The sequence below is a fragment of the Antechinus flavipes genome, chromosome 3 (assembly GCF_016432865.1).
Source record: "Antechinus flavipes isolate AdamAnt ecotype Samford, QLD, Australia chromosome 3, AdamAnt_v2, whole genome shotgun sequence".
In the NCBI taxonomy this organism is placed as follows: domain Eukaryota; kingdom Metazoa; phylum Chordata; class Mammalia; order Dasyuromorphia; family Dasyuridae; genus Antechinus; species Antechinus flavipes.
Genome location: NC_067400.1, coordinates 167,800,053 through 167,821,379, shown reverse-complemented (window position 1 = coordinate 167,821,379; position 21,327 = coordinate 167,800,053). Strand labels below are relative to the sequence as shown.

Below are 21,327 nucleotides of genomic sequence, written 5' to 3'. Positions count from 1 at the left end.
CTACATGTGTTATGCACAATAAATAGTGATTCTGGTTCATTATGAATATCATGCCATACCACTATGAAAAAAATATTGGTTTGATGGTACATAGACATACCTTTCAAGCCTGGTTCACCAGTTAGACCTTTCAAACCAGGAATTCCAAAATCACCAACCTCTCCTTTATATCCAATGGTTCCTGATCTTCCTTTGATGCCCAACATGCCTTTGAAACCTTCCATACCAGGAGATCCTTTGAAACCTTGGTGAAAAGAATCAAAGTTCTGGTTTAGTCAATACAAAACGGTCATTTCATACACAATTCTAAGAGGTCCTCATAAAGAATATACTAATCATCAACTTGATCAATTAATGAAGATAACCTTTCAAATCATATGCCTTATTTCTAGGTCACAAGCTATTGACTTTATTTAGGAAGAACTCTAGTCTTTGCTCTAATACAATTCTACTCAGAAATAAGATTTCCTAGGGTTTTCTCTCTTCCTCTGTCCTTCCCTCTTTCTCTCCCTCCCTCCCTCCTTCCTTCCTTTCTTCTTTCCTTCCTTCCTTTTCCTCTCTCTCTCTCTTTTCTTTTTTTTTTTTTTTTTTTGGGGGGGGTAGCGTTCTTCATTTATGAATGTGTAGTGAGTAGGTACATGTCTAGTTTCAACCAGAATAGCCACAAAGGAAAGGATAATTTTTAAACAAAATTAATATAAACTCATAGGCCAGCCAGAAGATAATGTAGAATTAGATATTAATGGAACATTATATACCACTCACAGAACTGAGAAATGGAAAGAAAGAATTGTCATCATGCCAATATTGAATTGTTCAAGGAACAGTGTGTTCTGAATCCAGATTAAATATCCATTTGCATATAAATATCTTTAGAGAAGAGTCCATTTTCCTAAATTTTATTTCTATATTTACTTAATTACTTTCAGACTTTTCAGTCAGTACTGAAGTCTCCTTCAGTTCAGTTCTCCTGAAAAGAAATAGGAAAGGATTGTCCAATGTACATAAGTAACTTCACCCAATTCCTGGATCAAGTGTATCTCTGGTTGCAATTTTTAAAAACTGGCATGATGATAAAAATCAGCCTTTAAATGGTTTTAAATAATAACATATGGCTCCTATAGGAACTCAGATCTGCTGAACTGAGAGAACAAAACTTTGTATTGATAGTAAGTGTACCAAGATTCAATAGCCCTAAGACCTGGTTTATCTAGATCATCACTCCTATAAATGTTGTTATACTAACTATATCCTTGGAAGTACCTTTTGTTCCTGGGATGCCAGGCAATCCAGGTATCCCTTGAAATCCAGGTTCTCCTCGTCTGCCTTGCTCTCCTATAAAACCAGTATCACCTCTATCACCATCCAGACCTTTCATCCCCACAGGGCCAGGGACTCCTATGTCACCTCGATCACCTCTATCACCAGGTAGACCTATAGAAAAAAGGCAGATTCAAAAAATTACAAAAATACATTCACAGAGAGCAAAATGGTCTTCATGGAACTAGCTATACATTTTTCAATCTAATTCAGTAGATGGAGCTATAAAGATGAGGATTTACACAAATACACACATATATCCACATACTCTCACATACACCCACCCTGGTATTGGGGAACTTACTGTCAGTTGCTACAGGAAAGAAAGAAAAGGATATATATACAAATTATAATAAGTAAGAATATGATAAATGAATGGGAAAAGCAAAAGAGTCAGGAATGAGAGCTTTCCCAAAGGAGTATTTCTTAGCAGTTACATAGGAAATTATGACATATTGATGAAATCTAAAATTAGCATAGAAATTTTCCAAGTTAAAAAATTTTTAAGAGGATTTTACACTTATCAGAGGTTTGGAGACCTCTGTTTGTAAGCCAAAGTTGGTATGTGAACCCATTTTGAGCAATGTGGCCAGGACCAGTGCTGGGACAAAATTATGAAGTCAATGAGGTTTCCTTTTATGTTTTCATGCTATTTTTTCTTCCATGTAAAAATTCAATTCTCCTGCTCTTTCACTCTACTTTCTATATTTCATAACTTGAAGACCAAAAAGTCTTCAATGATGTTATAATGGTAGCTCCTCAAAGGATTGATATTTATGGCTGGGATACTGCTGAGGTTTCTGCCTATTTGCCTTCTAGTCAGTAGTTGAAGGCACAGAAATAAAGGTAAATGTTGGTAGATGGTACCTCACCTTCTGGCTGTCTTTCCTTCTTTCTGATCAACTCTTATATTGGTGAATGGGGGTCAGAGGAGATCCCCTCTGGTTGCCCTGACTTCTGCTTCAGTTCTTTTCAAAACCTTATTTTCTCATGCTTGAAGAGAATCTCCAAACTGTTTTTCCCTGTCTCTAGTCCTTTCTACTGCAATCTTCTGGCCCTCTCATGTCAGAATCATCTTTCTAAAACATGTTGATCATGTTCTTTACCTTCTAAAAACCTTCAAAAGTTCCACTTTGCCTACAGAATAAAGTTCAAACTTTTAAAGTTGGATACAACCCCATACTTTCTGGTCAGTCTATTGAACACTCCTTATGCATACTTGCTAATTTCTTTAATTTCCCAGTTCCCCTTTGCTTTTCTTTCTCTTCTCTTAACTAATTCTACTGTCCTTTCCGACTCTAGCTTAAGCCATCACAGATTTTGTGTTGGAAGGACCTCCTAGAGATCTTTTATTTTAATTCCTTCATTTTACAAGAAAAAAGAAATGGAAGCTCAGAAAAGTTAGATACAGCTATGATGCTGCAGAGCCAAAATTTGAACTTGGGTACTTTCACTGCAAAGTCAATAATTCTCTCATTAATACAAGCTTTCTAAATTACTATAGTTCTCAGGAGAAGCTGGAGATTTATGTAGCCTCTTACTTTGGATTTGGAGTTGTCAGGATTTTGTTGGGATTCCTGTATTTGAGACTATCAAAGGAAGACAGCTTTCTTCCCTGAATTCTTGGAGTATTTGTTTGCCATTCAGTTGCCTTGTTTCAATGTCACCTTTTATTACCATTCAACATTTCCTGTGCACATGCTCTCTTTCCTGTGTGCATTGGAAAGGTGGACAGGGGCTAAATTGTGAAAGGATTTATTTTTTCAGATAAATTTCTGTGAACATTTTCTTATTTTTCAATTGCCAAAATTTCCCATTGTATCTTTCTCCCTCCTAAAATACATTAAATATAACAACAAAACAAAGAAAAAAGAATAAGAGAGGAAAATCAGCAAAATTGTCACAATATATATTTTTTTAAATGATAAGATAATCAGTGTTTCAGATCCAGGGGTTTCCCTCCTACCTCTACAAATGAATGGGCAGAACTATTTTCTCTTATCATTTCACTGAGGTCAAGATTGTTCTTTATAATGTTGCAACATTCCTTTTCAGACTGTTCTTTCCATTTATATTGTTGAAATCACTGTGCACATTATTTTATTGGCTCTGTTTATTTCACTTTGCAATAGTGAAGGGCTTTAAATTTAATCTAGCATTTATTAGAAATAAAAACTTTCATTGAAAATTGATCAATAGCCAAGAAGTTTGGATCAGAAAGGATCAACTCTTTGGTTTAGTGCCTTCCCCACTGTACTTGACCAGAAGACTTCTTGGGGAAATTGATTCTATTGTAATCTGGGTCTCCCAATTTGAAGACACATTTATAGGGGACTTTGTCACCTGGTAGCATTAGAACAGGATTTCTTAATCTGGTATCTTCAAACTTAAAAAATAACAAATTAATTTCAATATATGTATTTTCTCTATAATTCTGTGTATTTTATGATATTGGAACAGAAAATTGTATCTTTGCCAATAAAATCGTGTGGAGAAAGATCCATGGAGTCACGAAGAGTTGGATGTGATTGAAACAACTGAAAAATAGCCACAAATTTTATGTTCTGTTTAAAAACAATACCTGAAAAGGGTTTTCTAGATGTCCAACAAAAATGTTAGAAACCCTTGCTTTAGAGTATGTAGTGAGCACAACCAGATTAAAAAAAGTCCCTAGGATTTCATTTTCCATAATATCTGGTATAGGATTGCTAGAGAGTCATCACTAGAAAAATTCCCTAGACACTATCTTCCTAAGAAGGTGGAATGTTTGACTTTGGAGTGGTAATAACACCAGAAAAGAATTATTACTGGTGGTAGAAAGTATCTTGAAGAGGGATAGGTTGAAAAAGTATAATTGCTAGGGGCAGCTAGATGGTGAAATAGAGCGCCAGCCCTGAAGTGAGGAAGATCTGAGTTCAAATCTGATCTCAGACACTTAATACTTCCTGGCTGTATGACCCTGGGCAAGTCACTTAACCCCAATTATCTCAGCAAGAAAAAAATAAAGAAAAGAAAAAAAATGTATATATATAACTGCTAAAGAGGTCAGGAGGGAAGAAAAAACAAGTAGGAATAAGGAGCCAAGCTGTGAGCTGTCTTGAGAATGGGGTACAGAAGAGTCCAGTAGTATTACAATGATAGTCTCAAATACAGGAGTCCCAACAAGATTCTGACAAGTTCAGATCCGAAGTAAGAGGCTGCATAAATCTCCAGCTTCTTCTGGGATACTAATGCAGAACTCTTAAAGGCAGATATGATTGATTTCTTGGATAACCACAAATATCCAGGGAGCAGATTGTTACTCACCTGGAAATCCCGAAGGTCCTGGAAAACCTGGTAGTCCTGCTTGGCCTTGAGGTCCTGGAAAGCCATGTGTTCCTGGAGGCCCTGGTAATCCAGGTTGACCTGAAGGACCTGGGAATCCAGGCTGACCTTTCAACCCAGGCATTCCAGGCATACCTGGGCTTCCTATAGAAAATCAGAAAATAGGTTTACATATACACATCCCACTGTAAATTATTAATAACAAATTTTTCTGCTCAATTTTTAACATTTTTTTTAGAAGTAATCTGAATGGCCTCATGGTGGTCATTTGCAGAAGCTATTCAATTATCCAGCAAAACTTTGTGGGTATGCTGGCAAATCTCTAAGAGTTAGCTTGTTAAAAATAAAGGCTATATATGCACAGTATACTTTTAAGTATGCATGGTTGATATTCTCTCCATCACTTTTTTTATGTTATACAATCAAGAAAACAGTAAAATAAACCTTGATTTGTAGCAGTTGCTAATCTCTGAGGTGTAAATATTAACACTGAAAATTTAACAAAATGCTCTTGAAAGCTGATTTCACCCACTATACTCTTGGCTTTTTTTTTTGCTAACAATATAACATCAAGATACAACCATCTGACCCTAAGTATAGAATGATTAGTGCTGATTCCAAGACTACACATTTTGTGTGTGTGTGTGTGTGTGTGTGTGTGTGTGTGTAAAACATCTATCTATATATGTATATATATACACACACTTTTATTATTGTTGCACAATTTTGGTTGTGTCTATCTTTTCCCAATCCCATTTGGAGTTTTCTTGGCAAAGATACTAGAATAGTTTGACATTTGCTCCTCTAGTTCATTTTACAGATGAGGAAATGAAAGCAAACAGGATAAAGTCATTTGTTCATGGTCACACAGCTAGTAAGTGTCTAAGGTCAGATTTGAACTCAGGAAGATGAATCTTCCTGACTTTAAATCTATTATTCTATCTACTATATCACTTAATCGCCCATAAATATGTATGTATATTCATATGTTTCATATTTTAAGCCATGCTCAAATATGTAATCCACCACATCAAAAACAGGAATTATCCTGCAGATACTAGTTGTGTTAAGAAAACTTCATGATCCTATGCAGTTATACTCTTAAACTTTGATGTGTTTGAAGTTTGATTAAAAAAAAAATTAAGTACACTGGTTACATAAGGTTTAAAAACTGGCCAAAAAAGTGGCCCTTGGAGTTAGAGATCCTCAAACAACTAAAATAATTCTACAGACAATAAGACAATGTAAAGTCTATAGGAAATATTTAGATCTTAAAAAAAACCCACAACTATTAAGAGCAGGATTTTCTAGGAGGATTTCAAGATAGATAATGGGAATACTGACACATTTGCCTTGTTCTGCTTTCTTGAGGATTTATAATTTTCATAAGAGATCCCATGACATCTTTCACAATACTGGACTTTCAAAAATTTCATTATTACTAAATACCTTAATTGGTTCTCTTTCTAATTGACTGTAAAGAAAACTACAGATTTCTTATATATTGGCTGATAAGATGACAAAAACTAGGGATTTAAACTTGATAGCTCCTTTCTCTATCAAATTTAGGTTATAGTTAAGGGCTAGTCATTAAGGTGTCATGGCCAAGTGGATTCTACCTTAGAGTCAGGAAGAACTAGGTTTAAGTCTTGGCCGACACATAGAAGCCCCTCTCAAGTGAGAAGATACTCACTTAAACTTTTCCTATCCCTGGAACTCTCTAAGCCTATTGGAGAGAAGGTACTAATCTATAGTGAGAACTCCACACCTGGAGAATCCCTTACTCCCATGAAGGCATAAATTCAGTAAAACAACAACACAAAAAATCCTATCATCCCTCCCAAAACAAAAACAGAACAAAGCAAAACCCCTTAAAAATAGTGTCAGGCTGATCTTAGGCTAAAAAGTGATATAATATTACTTGCTATCTGGAAGAAGGTGTGAGGAGAAGGGAGAGAGAAAAATTTGGAATGCAAGGTTTTGCAAGGGTGAATGTTGAAAACTATCTTTGCATATATTTTGAAAATTAAAAGTTATAATTTTTTTTAAAAAGAAAAAGAAATAAAAAGTGATTTAAGCTAAGGCTTCTATATTCTCTAAGGTTTTCCTCTTGGTTCTCCAACTTTAGCCTTTTGGGTATCAAATATTCTCATGCTATTCTGACGATGCCTTGGGAACCCCCACAGTTATGATACATTTTGGTATCATTCCATCCTCCACATTTGGTGATCCTTGATCTCCTTGATCAAAACTTCCTTGTACTAGGTCTCATTTCCTCAGATCTTTGCTTTGTGAATGGTAAAAAGGCTATTTTGTATTTTAGTGTTAATGGTAAAATCAAATAATTGTGTTCTTTCAGATAACTTTTGACTTTGCTAGGAGACATTTCAGACACTTCAACTAGCTCATTTGATGTGATGGGGGAACTAAGGGGATCATTGATTAACTTCCAGTCATATCATAAATGCAAACTCCCCTCTCTCTGTCTATGATTGGGACAGTCACCTGACTTCTTATATGCCCTCTAGACAGAAGATGTCATTTGTATACTAATTTTGATATGAATTCAGTAATGGTGGATCCTTTCTATATTTCAATGAGTTATAGATAAGACTTTGGTATTCAATATGACTATGAATGCTTAGTTTTTTTTATTGCAATTCTTCATTAAGTGCTAAGACTTTTGACTCTAAATGCCAATTTAATATATATTTGCATATTTAAATTCACCTTAAGTTCAGACTATGTCAAATAAAATTAAAGCAAGCTAACTTGTCAAACCAATATTAATAACATTACATATAGTGAACACATAATGGATTTTTAAAGCCATTCATCTGAAATGCATCTCAATGATTTATATCCTGTCTCATCTCCCAGTATAGACTTCTGAATTAATGGTCCAAACCACATTGTCTATCACTCAAGCCACATTCTGTTAGACAATCTCATAGTAGGATTGAGCTTGATTCCCTCATTTTATAGATTAAGGAAACCAATGTCCACAGATAGTGAAGGGATTTACTTAACCTCACACATATAGTAAATTGCAGAATCAGGATTGAACCATAGTGATCTTGCTCTGAACCCAAAACTCCTTCTTTGTTATTCAGTAGTTTCACTTGCATGTATGTATGACTCTTTCTTGCCAAGGATAATGCAGTGGTTTGCCATTTTCTTCTCTAGCTCATTTTATAGACAAAGAAACTGAGGCAAGCAGGGTTTAGTGACTTGCCCAGAATCACTTATATAGTAAGTGTCTGAGGCCAATTTGAACTCAATTTTCCTTGATCCCAGGCTTGGCATTCTATCCATGCATCGCCTAGCTGCTCAAAACTCTTTCAGTTATTGCATAACTAGAAGAAGAAAGCTCCTTTGTTCCTCTTTCATTTTCCCTCTTTCACTTCACTTGCCTCCTAAATAGTATTTTATTTTTCAAAATACATGCAAAGATAGTTTTCAACATTCACTTTTGCAAAACTTTGTGTTCCAAAATTTTCTCCGCCTCTCCCCCCTCGACAGCAAGCAATCTGATATATCACCTTCACTTTAAAAAAAATAAAATTAACCAGATTGAACTAATTAGAAGATGCAAACAATATTATCATTAACATCATGAAAAATATTTCAGATGAACTTTGAAAATGAATTGGGGAAATAATTATGGTAGAATTAACAGCATTGTTGCATTCGTTCATCTACTATTGGGATTATAGCTGTTGGTGGAATTTAAATTTCACAAACCACTTAACATATAATATCTCATTTGATCTTTATAGTAAATAACCTTCTAAGGTAGGTCCTATAGATAGTATCACCACCTCCACTTTATTGATGAGAAAATGGTTTCAGTTATGTTAAGAAATTTGTTCATGATTAAATATTTGCATACATGCAGACACATACACACAGACACTTCACCCTAACCCCTCCCTTAAACCCCTACACTCCCCCACCACACAAATACATACACACACACATATTCCTAACCATGTATAAAGATGGGCACCTTAATCTCACTAAGACCATCTGTCTCTCTTTCTCTCTCGCTCTCTCTATGTCTCTGTCTCTCTCTCTACATACATACATATATATCCATAAAATGACACGCTTACCATACAGTTTATATACATATAGTTTTATGTAAATAAAATATATGTTGTATATAAAATATATACACATATATAGCAATCAAGATAGGAGCTAAGCTAAAGTCTTTTCTTACTTTTTCTTATTGATTGACCAACATTAAATCCTAGATCAAACCCAACTTGGTTACTGGGCCCTGATTGGCTCAGAGTGAATCTAAATAGCAATTGTTTTTGTTTTGACCTGAAATCCTGAGTATCTTCCCCTCCAGATTGTGTGTATTTATCTATTTATTTATCTGTCTTTCTATCTACATTTTTTTTTTTTGACTAGGTAAAAGAGGAGATTCTTTGCCTCATTTCTTATCTAGCCTTAATTATTGATTGTGAGTCACTTTAGTCAAAATGACATCCGTTAAAGACCTTAGTTCACTTATTTATTTATTTATATTTGGTTGATGTTTTATCTTCATTTATTTTGTTTAATATTTTCCAGATATATTTTAACTGGTTTTTGGTCACATTCAGAAACATTTTGTGCTTCAACATGGACTGCAAGCCATATGTTTGGCAACTCTATCTCAAAACCCCTGTTCTCCAGTCAATGCTACTGAATTCAAAAGCTGAATTCAGAGATATTCTGATCTGAATAGTATATTATGAAGAATAGTAATAATTACAATAGTAAATAATATATAAGTCTCTTTAAATTTTGCAAAATGTAAAGACCTTCGTTTAAATAAACCAAGTTCTCCCACTGCAATCAGGGCCATCTCTAATTGTCCAGATTTCTGTTTTGCTACTTGACCCAGATGGTTCTGGAGGAGAAAGTGAGGCTGAAGCACTTCCCAGTTCTCCCTCACTTATATCCAATTCATTTCCATGTCATGGCAGCACCTTTCTGATGTCATGGTCCTCTTCCAGAATGAAGAACAAACAACAACAATCTCACCATACTATCTCCATATACTCAACAGAAGGAAGTTCAAGAAATCCATTACAATTAATAAGTTCTACTAATGTCTCTTATATCAAAGAAGAGTAACTGCTATTACTCTCCAAACACTGACTTACATAAAAGGACATTTACCTCTAAATCCTTGAGGTCCCCTATTTCCTTGTTCTCCTTTCAATCCTGGGATTCCAGGCAATCCAGGATCTCCTGGGAGACCAGTCTGTGCACCTAATACTTCTCCAGGTAATCCTTTTTGTCCTGCTGGTCCTACAGAACCTGGTAATCCTGAAGAGCCTGGGCTTCCATCCAACCCAGGGAGCCCTGTTGCACCTTTGGATCCTCTGGGTCCAACAAATCCTAAAAAAAATAACCATTGTAGGTATTAGTCACGAATAAAGCAATCTACAAAATACATCAGCAATGTGATTAAAATGGAAGAACTTTGCAAAAGATATCTTTTGGTAGAGTTATGAATTGGTTCAACTATTCTAGAAAGCAATTTGAAACTAAACTCCCAAAGATAATAATCTCTTCTCTCTCTCTCTCTCTCTCTCTTTTTCTATATATACATACACACACACACACACACACACACACACACACACACACACACCCTTTGACTCAAATATTCCACTACTGGATCTTCCCCCCAAGAAATCAAAGAAAGAAGAAAAAACCCACATGTACACAAATATTTGTAGTAACTTTTGAGGTTATATAAAGAATTGGAAACTCAAGTGGTGCCCATCAGTTGGAAAATGGACACTCAAATTATATGAAAGCAATGGAATTTTATTATATCATAAGAAATGATGAAAGGGATAGTTTCAGGGAAGTCCAGTTTTATGATCTGATATACAGTGAATAAGCAGAACTCAGTGTAGGAAAACTCAGTAGGAAAAAAATAGACAACTATACAGCTTTGAAAGTAACATATTATAGGGCAGCTAGGTGGTGCAGTGGTTAGAGCACTAGCTCTGAAGTCAGGAACATCTAAGTTCAAATCCAGTTTCAAATACTTAACATTTATTAACTGTGTGACTCTGGGCAAGTCACTTAACCCCCAATTGCCTTGCTTTAAAAAAAAAAAAAAAAGGAGAAAAATATTTTAAAAAGAAGAAAGTAACTTGCTATTATTTTGTTATATACTTCAAAGGAAAAAGAGACTGAGACAACAATTTATAGATCTTTTTACATGGAAATTATAATTTTATTTGTTCTTTGCTGTCTAGACAAAAAACCGCCAAAGAGCGTGTCTAAACTGGGCACTTTTCCCCTTGATCTATCTTTGGGCTTCCTGTAGCCACTTGAATGAAACATAGTTCTTATAAAATAGGTTCATTCTGTCCCCAGGGACTTTTCTTGTTCCTTCCTTTTCTGGTCATAATCCTAACATTTATAGGGGATTTTAAAAAAAACTATCAGAATCTTTGTAATATAAAGCCATTATGCATGCTTTCTGTTTTAAAGAAATAAACAGAAAAGGTAGAAACTTGGTATAACCTGTCTTGTTCTATGTGAAAGTGTGTTTGCTTTAAACTTTTCAATATAAAATTAAAGGTAGATAAGAATGATCACAGAATTTAGAACTAATATGTCTTGGATTATAGATTTCTGCCTGGTAACAAATCCTCAGTGAGACAGTAGTTTTTTTGGAGACTTTTTTTCCCCCCAATAACGAATTAATCACTGTTCCCTTGTGTGCAATTTACTATAAAAAAAAAGTCATCTATGATGCACTCACATGAAGAGGTGTTGGATGTCATATGCTTGAGTAGTTATGCAATTCACTGCTACCAGTAGGTCAAATTACCCCATCACATTACTCTTTTCTTAATACCCTGAACGCTGATTGACCTCAAATGGAATGTAGTATCTGAATGCTGACAGTAAGATATTTAGCAAGAGAAAAGGGTTTTGAGCTTTTTAATTTTTTTGGTCATTACTAACTCTTCTGTTGTAACTCAAAATAACATCAAATTTTTTGCAATGTGAAAATACATAGAATGGGAAATTATTAAATATCAAGGAGATAAATTCACAGTGCACATAGCTTTTTCTGTTCATTTATAACAAAAGATATGTTCTGCACAATGTTTGGGGATTTTTTCAGGGTCATATTACTCTAGCATAATTGGCAGGTGGAAAATGAATTAACTACTAGACCAATAGGTATGAGTGAAAGTTCTATTTTAATTTATCATTAGAACAAGTTAGGAGACAGTTGCCTTCAATTTTTAAAAGTTTTAATGAAGAGATTCTCTTGCATAATGAGAGAAATCTTATCTCCTCTACGCTTTATGGGAATGGTAAGGGCTATTAGCATCTAGTAAGATGGGAAAATGGGGGACTTAAGTTCATAGCTATATAACCTTTGATGGTCTTATCTGGATTTGCTTTTCTATCTACATTGTTAAAATTAGTTTAGACTAATGGCTCCAAACCCATTTCACTTTGGTATGATAATCCACGAATTGTAACTCATGTCAATATAGCTTTACGCTCAGTTTTAATTTCCAAGTTTTCAGTGAAGAATTTTAACAGAGACAAATATATTTTGGGGAAAGGAAATGGGTTGGTCATGTAGCAAGACTGAAGAAAAATTGATAAACAGCATATGTGTTGTAATATCATGTCTTTGACTCATACTGAGCTTGTAATCCAAATACTTGCCACTATCTATCAATTAAAGATCAAATTCATTTTTAAAAAATTAAAACTGTTTATATTAATCTTTTCAATAAATGAATATCCATCTTCTATTCCTTCTACCTTCTCTGCTCCCAATTTGAAAAGCAAGAAAACAAAGTTGTTACAAATATGTGTAGGTGAACATCACAAATTGCCAGATTAGTCACACACACACACACACACACACACACACACACACAAACACAAAACTTCAACCTGTGCTTTCTTCTCCCATGACAACCCTTCAAATACTTGAAAATAGCAATACTTTGTCTGTTTTCTGTTCTTTGGGCTTGTATGGCATGAACTTGAGACCCTTCACTATCATAGTTGCCCTTATCCAGAGGCTCTCAACTCTAGCAGTGGATGTTGTTTCTAAAAATGTTTATCCCCAGAACTGGGGATAAATAATAATCCAGATGTGGTCTGATGGGGTAGAGTACATAAGAATTATCAGGTGAAGTCCATAACCATTAACTAAGTGCCTACTATGTGCCAGGTATTGTACTAAATTTGGGGAATGTAAAAGAAGGACAAACAAAACAAAACAAAACCTTCCCTAAAACCCCAATCCTAGACTCTCAAGTAGCTCACAGTAGTAGAGATAACTTACCAACAACTATTTACAAACAAGAGACAGATAAGATAAATTGGAGATAATTTCTGAGGGAAGGCATGAAGGTTAATGAGGACTAGGATAAAGGCTTCTTGAAAAAGGCAGGACTTGGTTCTGCTCATTTCATTCTTCATTATTTAGTGCAAATCTATCTATGCTTTATCAAAATTATCAAGTTCATAATTTCTTATAGTACAGCAGTATTTCATCACAGTTGTATACCACAATTTATTATTCCCCAGCTATGAGTATTGCCGCAACCTCCAGTTCTTTGCTACCACAAAGAGAGCTGCTATAAATATTTTAGAACATATAGATTCTTTTTCTTGTATCCTAATTATCTCTGGAAATAGATCTTGTAGTGTTATTGCTGGGTCAGAGAATATAGCCAATTTAATAATTCTTTGGACATAATTCCAAGATTCAAAGGAAGTCAAAGAAGCCAGGAGGAAGAGATGAGGGAAAAGAGGCTTCTAGGAATGGGAAACAGCCGATGAAAATGCCCAGAATTGGAGATGAAATGTCTTGTATGAGGAATAGCAAGGAGACCAGTGTCATCGAATCACACCTGTGTGTAGAGAAATAAAGTTTAAAAAGACTGAAAAGATGGAAGAGGTAGGGTTATAAAGAGCTTTAAAAACCAGAAAGAGGATTTCATATTTGATACTGGAAATAATAGGGAGTCAATGGAGGTTATCGAAAAGGAGAGTTCTTGTGCTTTTATAAGTTCAATTTGATAATTGTGTAGAGGATGTACTGGACTGGGGAGAGAATGATAGAAGGGAGATCAAGTAGCAGACTATTGAACAAGTCCAGGTATAAGGTGATAAGGGCCAATGTGAGGATGGAGGGCCAGAGGAAAGAAGGAAGTATATAAAGATAAGATCAACAGTGCTTGGACCTGATTAAATATGGAAAGTTGTATGGGTGGGGAAAAGGAGCAGTGAGAGTGAGAAGTCAAAGATAACATCAAATTGCAAGCCGGAGTGACTGGGAGAATGGTGGTACACTCAATAGACATAGGAAACAGGAAGAGGAGAAGTTTGAGGGTTTGAAAGATAATGAATTTAGATTTGGACATGCTGAGTTTAAGATGCTTTTGATACATCAAGTTTCAGGCAGTTAAAGATTTGAACATGGAGATCAGGAGATTAGTACTTCACAAATGGTTCTCAGAGTCATCTGCAGAGAGTTGAATACTTTGAAGTTTATGACTTCACCAAGTAAAATGGTGAAGGAGAAGAGGACCCAGAACAGAGCAAGAGGAGATAAGAGAGTGAGAGTAGGATGAAAATCCAGTAAAGGAGACAGAAAGGAATAGTCATGTAGATAGGAGAACCAGGAGACAGAAGAATTATTGAAATCCAAAGAGAAGAGAGAATCAGGGAGAAGGTGATCAGTAGTACTGAAGTCTGCAAAGGAGTCAAGATGGATGATGATCGGCAATTCAGAAATCACGGCAACTTTTGAGAGAGTAGTTTCAGTTGAATGATGAGATTTGAAAGTCAGGGAACAGTGACTTAAAAAGAGAATAAGAGACAAATGGAATGTACAAGACATTCTCAAGGAGTTTAGTCATAAAAAGTGAGATATAGGAAACAGCTAGTAGAGAAGGATATAAATAAAATGAGCATTTTTTGAGGATGAGGAGAGAAATGGGTGTGTTTGTAGATAGTAAGAAAGGATCTTTCCAGTCCTGGATGCAATGTCTGTCTGGATCGATCTCGATCTCTCTCTTTCTCTCTCTCTCTCTCTCTCTCTCTCTCTCTCTCTCTCTCTCTCTCTTCCTTCCTTCCTTTTCTCCCTCCCTCTCAACATCAGACTACATTTACATTTTTGTTCTTCATGATTCATATTGAACTTGTAGTTTACTAATACTTTGAAATCATTCTTTAGTAAACAAGTGCCAATGCTTCCCTTATCTGGTTATTGAGAAGTTTTTTTTTTTTAATTGTTGTTGGACTGCTCAATAAATAAAACTCTATATTATTAGATGCCAATCCTATAACATTGGTATAGTGAAATACTGACTTATGCTAGAGTTTTTTCCCCTGGAAGTTGACAAATAAGTGGACTGTTATATTCAACAAAATACAAAACTTTTTAAAGTAATGTCTGATATTGGACTTGGTATCATTCAAAGTAATTAAAGATCTGCCTGTACCATTAATGTTAAAGACACTCAGAGGAGATTTATGTTTTTGTTCAAAAATTCAAAATTAATTAGAGGAATTTGACTCAGGGAAAACTTTTACTAATTCTTTGAAGTAGTGTTTTTCATCTTCTATATAAATTCTTGAATATTCTCCATGAAAATTCAGAAGCCAGGCAAAAGAAAACTTTACATCAAGGCCAATATTTGAGTTATTTCATGGTAGAGTCAGTTTACTATTTACTCAACAGGCAAATGCTAAGCAGATGATGATATGTCAAAAGAAACATTTAAATGGTAAAGAAAAGAAAGGAGATATATTTACTGTCAATAGAGCTAGAAATCATTTATGGAGACCAATAGGTTGGGTGTGATGTGTTTCTTATTTCACCTGGTGGTCCTGGAAATCCTTCACGACCTGCATCTCCTTGGAATCCTTTAAGTCCAATAAATCCATCTACACCTGGTAATCCTGGAAGTCCTCTTTGACCTTTTGCACCTAAAAGACACAAATAAACAACAAATCAGATTTATATAAGGAAAACCCCACTGGTAGGTTTGGAAAAGATAGGACAAAATGCAGTTGAATGTATTACACTTAACATTACCAAATTTCAATATTAGTAGCAACATGATCTAGTAGAAAGAGCAGGAGATTTGATTTCAGAGGACCTGAGTTTGAATTTTGGTTTTGTTGCTTGTTACCCATATAACTTTGAACAAATCACTTAACTTGGGTTCTCAGTTTACTCATTTGTAAAATGAGGGGACTGGGCTAAGTCTATGGTCTTTTGCTAGTTTAAAATCTAGAATCTGAAGTAATTCTATGATGGAAAAGATAATAAGTTTTTCTTCATCATTTTTTTTTTTTTTGAGGCAGGTCTGACCTTTTATTACCCTGTTTAGGATTTTTCTTGGCAGAGATATTAGAGTGGTTTGCCGTTTCCTTCTCTAGTTCATTTTACAGATGAGGAAACTGAGGCAAAAAAGGTTAAATGACTTTACCCAGAGTCACATTGCCAAGAAGTGTCTGGGGCCAGATTTGAACTCGTAAAGATGAGTCTTCCTGGCATCCAGGCCTACCACTGTACTGCTACCTCGCTGTCTCAAAATAATGAATAACTAATAGCATTAAAAACTCCAGTATTTTAAAAACCATTTTCAGCATTTAGAAAAGTACTTACCTGTAAAAGATTCTTGAAATACTAATATCCAAACATAAATCTAACACAAACACTATGAAGGCCTTCAAAATAACTACCCTGTTCATCAATTGCCCAACTCAGCTGTAGGAAACAGGTGCTAGGTAGGTGGCAGTACCAGGGCCCTGGATGCAGCCTCCTGAATGCCAAAGCAGAAATAGTATGGATAGGAAACAGCCTCCAAAATTTCCATCCTCAGTAAGTGGGTTGTAGTGAGAGTTGTAGGAGTGAGTGAAAAATCTCCAGAAAAAGTAAGGGTTTACTTCCTGGGTCTGGGTATTATTTTCAATAGTGAAAAGCAGTTAATCTGTTCCAATTACCAATGGTACATTCATGGGAGGCTGTGGAAGAGCATTGCTATTTGATTTCCTTCCTAGTAGGAGAGACAGAAAAGGAGAGGGGACAATTAAACACTGCTCCATTGGGGATATGTATGTGTATGTGGGTGGATCCCTTCTGTCTAAAGAACTAAGTCCAGATCCATTAATAGGTACCATGAATTTATATATGTGCTCACACTGCATGTGTGTGACTTCACTCTGGAGTAGTCACATTCAGAATCCTGTTCCAGATGTACTATTGCATCGCTGACAAATTCTCAGCTTAAATCCTGGCCTTCAGATACTTTCTGGGGCTCATAGGGCTGATAATAGAGGCCTTAGTGGTATCTATGACAGGAAGGGATATGGTTGTACTTGGATATCTGACAGATAAATAGCATAATTGATTGACAGCCTTAACCAATGATAAGATAACCTGACACCTTCTTTATTTACACACAGAAATTATTAGCTGTTGGATAATTAGGGGATTCAAGGCTTTAAAAAAGGTTTGGAACACAGAGAAAAATTTCTTCAAAACTAGAAAAACATTTCCAAGAGGAAAAACCATTTCTATAAACGAAATTCATTTTATTCAAGATTCTCCCTGTATTTTAGTAAAAATAAATTCATTAGATACATGACTAATGTTAGGAGAAACAAAAGTAATAGTTTTGTACATGTGACTGATAGGAAAAGTTTTTCATCACAGTTCTGGACTTAGAACACTTATCATTTATGATGAAGATTAGGGCAAGGAAGAATGTTTCAAGTACTGTAGTAGTTCAAGTTGTAGAATAGTTGAAGTACTATATTTCAAATTCACTGATGGGTATGAAAAATGGAAAAGAACTGGACCCCTTAAACATTTTTATTTTATCCCAGTAGTAATTAAGAACAGAACAATGAAGACTCTATTGACATAAATTAGGCTGGCTCTCATGCTATGACATTAGTAAAGAAAGCTAAATCAACAGATTAACTATAAGAGCTGCAATCTACCAATTAAAGGTCAAATTTCTTTGGCTGAGATACAAAGCTGCTACAATCTGCTCCTCCTCTAACTTTTTAATCTTATCTTATATTCTTCCTATCACATAGTTTATGTTTCAGTCCAACTGACCTACTTTTCATTCTTTCTGAACATGTCCTGGGCTTTCCCACCTCTGGACCCTAAACTTAAAATATCCTCTCTCCCCCATTTTACTTCATTAAATCCTTTAACAAACCCAAATCATTTGCTACTTCTCCCATGAAGCCTCCTCTAATTTCTTTTTTAATAAAAGAATTTCTTCCACTTTGGATGTTATATAACATTTTGTGTTGTATTTCTCTAATATATTATGCATTATTTTGAATTATAAATATTCAGATATTCACATACCTTCAATTAGACTATACATGTCTTGAGGTCAGGGATTGTAGATTAGTACTCTTTGGGACTCCCCATGTGTCTAGATTGGTGGTCTTTATGGTAGAAAATTAATTTTGCATTGATATGATAGAAAGTAGGAACTTATATTATTTTAGTATTATTAACTGGAAATAAATGTACTTTATGGCATATTTCTATTACTTATAATAACTTCAGAGATTTAAAAATATTGTTGCAAAATCATCTCCTAAATGTATTATGAAGTGTTTTGTCATTATTTTTTCCAGCTCATTTTACATATGAGGAAATTGAGGCAAACAGGATTGAGTGATTTACTCAAGGTCACACAGCTAGTGTCTGAAGACAAAGGAAGTCTTCCTGACTCCAGACCCTCCCAAATATATTACTCATTTTTCCTTTACTTCAGAGGATTATGTCAGTGTGGGATTTTTTGGCAGCAAATTTTTCCTGCAACTTTATTTACATTACAATACTCTAATCAATGTTTTGGGAACATTTATTTTTTTATAATGAGTAAAAGTTTTCTTTTCCTAGTTTGTTAGAAAACGTAATCTCAAAAATTTACTTTCTTCTTTGCAGGAGGGAACATTGCATATACTTTCAGATTTGTTTGATACTTTAGTTTTGCTGAACTGTTTTTTTTTGCTCTTTAAATTTTTTTTTTTTTTTTTTTTTTTTATTCTGTGCTATCTGGAATAGCTTCACGGGAGCAAAAAGGGCCATACATTTGCAAATGTAAATTCAAAAGATAGCAATCAAAATTAAAAAAAAAAATCAATGCATTCTCAAGCTGTTTAAAAAAAAAAGTAATTTTGGGCTTCTGTCAACAGGGTTCCAGCTTTAAGAGCAAAACAAATATGCTGTCCAAAAATGAGAATTTATTACTTTGTTTCTGAAAGAAAGTTGTCTTTGTGCAGCTAATCCTGGCCAATCTCACACTGGTTCAGCACTTCCAAGCTTTCTCACATCCTCATTCTTTCTCTATTATCCAGAGTCAGACCTTCCAAATATTGCCTTTTCACTGGTCCTCAAAACAAGGGACCTCAAAGCATTTACACACATTTCAATCCTGGAGGATAAACTATGCCTATTTCTACTACACAATTCCCTAAAATCAACTGGAGTTATATATTTAAGAAAAGGACACGAAAAAAGGCTGCTGATCACTTCCAAGGGTCTCCCTGATCAGGTCCAGGTAAATTCTATTAATCAATGGAGAAATGCAGAGTACTAGAATCCCAAGATACTTGTACTTTGCTTAGCCTGTCTACCCGAATCACCAGGAGAAAGAGAACAGAGAGCACACTGGGAGTCTCTTTGTACAGAAATAATTACACAGATCAACAAAGGCCCTAAATCACAAGCCTCAGTGTGTACCTGGAGGCAGTCTGTATTTACATTGTGTAACCAGCTCAATCGGAATCAGGAACTGAAGTGAATCTCTGGGTATTCATGGCTGTTATTGGTCTCTCTGGGACAGTACTACTGGTATAATGAAAAGAAACCACATCAAAGCAGATAAATCTTTGCCATTCTGGTAATTTCTATATACCCAATTCAGAAAACTAACTAAAATGATCTCTTTACTATTTGCAAGGATATCCTGAATTCTCAGTTGCCTTATCTATAAAATGAGAGGCTGAAACAAGATATCTAAGGCCTTTTCTGCCTCTAGAATTCTATGATCATAGGCAATTTTCAACAAAACTTGCAAACTTTTCCCCATTATATTGTGCAAACACTAAGAAAATAAGGTTTTTTTTTTTTTTTTCATTAGAGAACTTTACTCAAAAACTTGTGGTATCCTCTGTCTTGTACCAATCAATGCAACTACCAACAATATTGATTTCATTAATAGGGAATGAATTTGGGATAGAAATGCTATTCCCCTGAAAAAAACTTTATAAAGGGCCAAATGGAATAATTATTAAATTAATCAAGTTTGAGATATGAACTCTTCCCCATGGTGAATACATAATGAACCCATTTTTCTGGATCTTCCTCTAGTGATCTGGTATAAATCACAAAGTCTTAAAAGACTTAGAATTCACAGAGAAACTTTTCTTTTCCCTGTAGGTAAGTATATGTTTTAATTCAATTAATCAGATGCTTTAAAAAAGAATCTCTTTAGTTGACTTAAATTGTCTTTAAGTATCAATAGTTAATAAAAGCTTTTTTTTTTTTTTTTTTTTTTTGGTGCACATGGTAAATGGAGCTTTGAATGAGGGTTGGGCAAGTAAGTAATGGTGCAAGATAAAAGACAAAGATAAGTCACCTGGATTGGCTGTAAGAAAAAGGTGGAGCTAATAAGTTCAGGAAAGTTATTGTGGGTCAGGGAGATCAAAGGTCCAAAACTTAAAACTTTCACATTCTTTATAAACCCTCCTTCAAAGTCCCCTGTGCACAGCATAAAGCCAGGAAACAATGCAGAGATTTCTGTTTCTAACCCCTCATGTTGTGTGGCCAGGGAAACCCTCAACATTTTACTAAAAAGATTCACTTCTGTTCTTCTATGATCTAAACTCCTGTAGTGCCTCACTTTAAGAAAATTCAGTATGGTGCTCAGTGAGGGGGCACATGGAGCAGATAAAATATGAAGTGGTTATTTGGGGTTTTCAATTTATAAAAGGATTCACCAAAGACTTTATATAGTCCACTCCCTTTTATATTCAAGTGATTAAAAAAAAAAAAAAAGATTATGACCCAGTCATGAATGTGTCTGCAAATCATTTTAACTTGAAGGGATGAATAGATAAAGTGTTAGGAGTCATTGCCAACTAAGGTTGAACCATAAATGATGATCTTAATTTTTTCTGAAAATTATAATGTAAGCTTGATAAGAAAGCAGGTTTTTGTTCCCACTTAACTTTTTAGGAGCACATCTATTTCATAAAACAAACGCACATGAAAGTATAAGCTTAGAACAGTGTTCAGGGATAGAACAAGACCATTTTCAAAGGAACTCTAAACAACAGATGTATTGGATGGGAAACAGACATCTACATTGGCCCAGATCCACTGATCCAGGGCCTCAAGGGAAATAGGCCAGATTAAAGGAATCAGGCTATGAGCATTTTTATTAAAATTGAAAATAGGACACATTGCACCAATATTTTGCCTTCTAAAACTATTATCCTATTGCAAAACTGGATTCATGACTTTTGTGATATTAGTATATATTGGAAAACTTAATGATAGATAGTTTTATGAAATAGAAAAATTTTGTGTGTTTTTGAATTGGATTCAGAAATTTACAAACTTCT

The 21,327-nt window shown here is 34.9% G+C and overlaps 1 protein-coding gene across 2 annotated transcripts in view; it reads right to left on the bottom strand.

Moving 5' to 3' along the window:
- COL4A2 (collagen type IV alpha 2 chain) overlaps positions 1-21,327 on the bottom strand; it is a 274,234-nt gene that overhangs the window by 35,665 nt on the left and 217,242 nt on the right. For both annotated transcript variants that reach the window (XM_051984185.1, XM_051984184.1), the window contains exons 28-32: positions 15,538-15,645; positions 9,823-10,044; positions 4,627-4,788; positions 1,264-1,434; positions 101-244 (exon numbers count right to left, since the gene is read on the bottom strand). In XM_051984185.1, the coding sequence (XP_051840145.1) occupies positions 101-244; positions 1,264-1,434; positions 4,627-4,788; positions 9,823-10,044; positions 15,538-15,645 (807 nt within the window). The remainder of the gene's footprint in view (positions 1-100; positions 245-1,263; positions 1,435-4,626; positions 4,789-9,822; positions 10,045-15,537; positions 15,646-21,327) is intronic.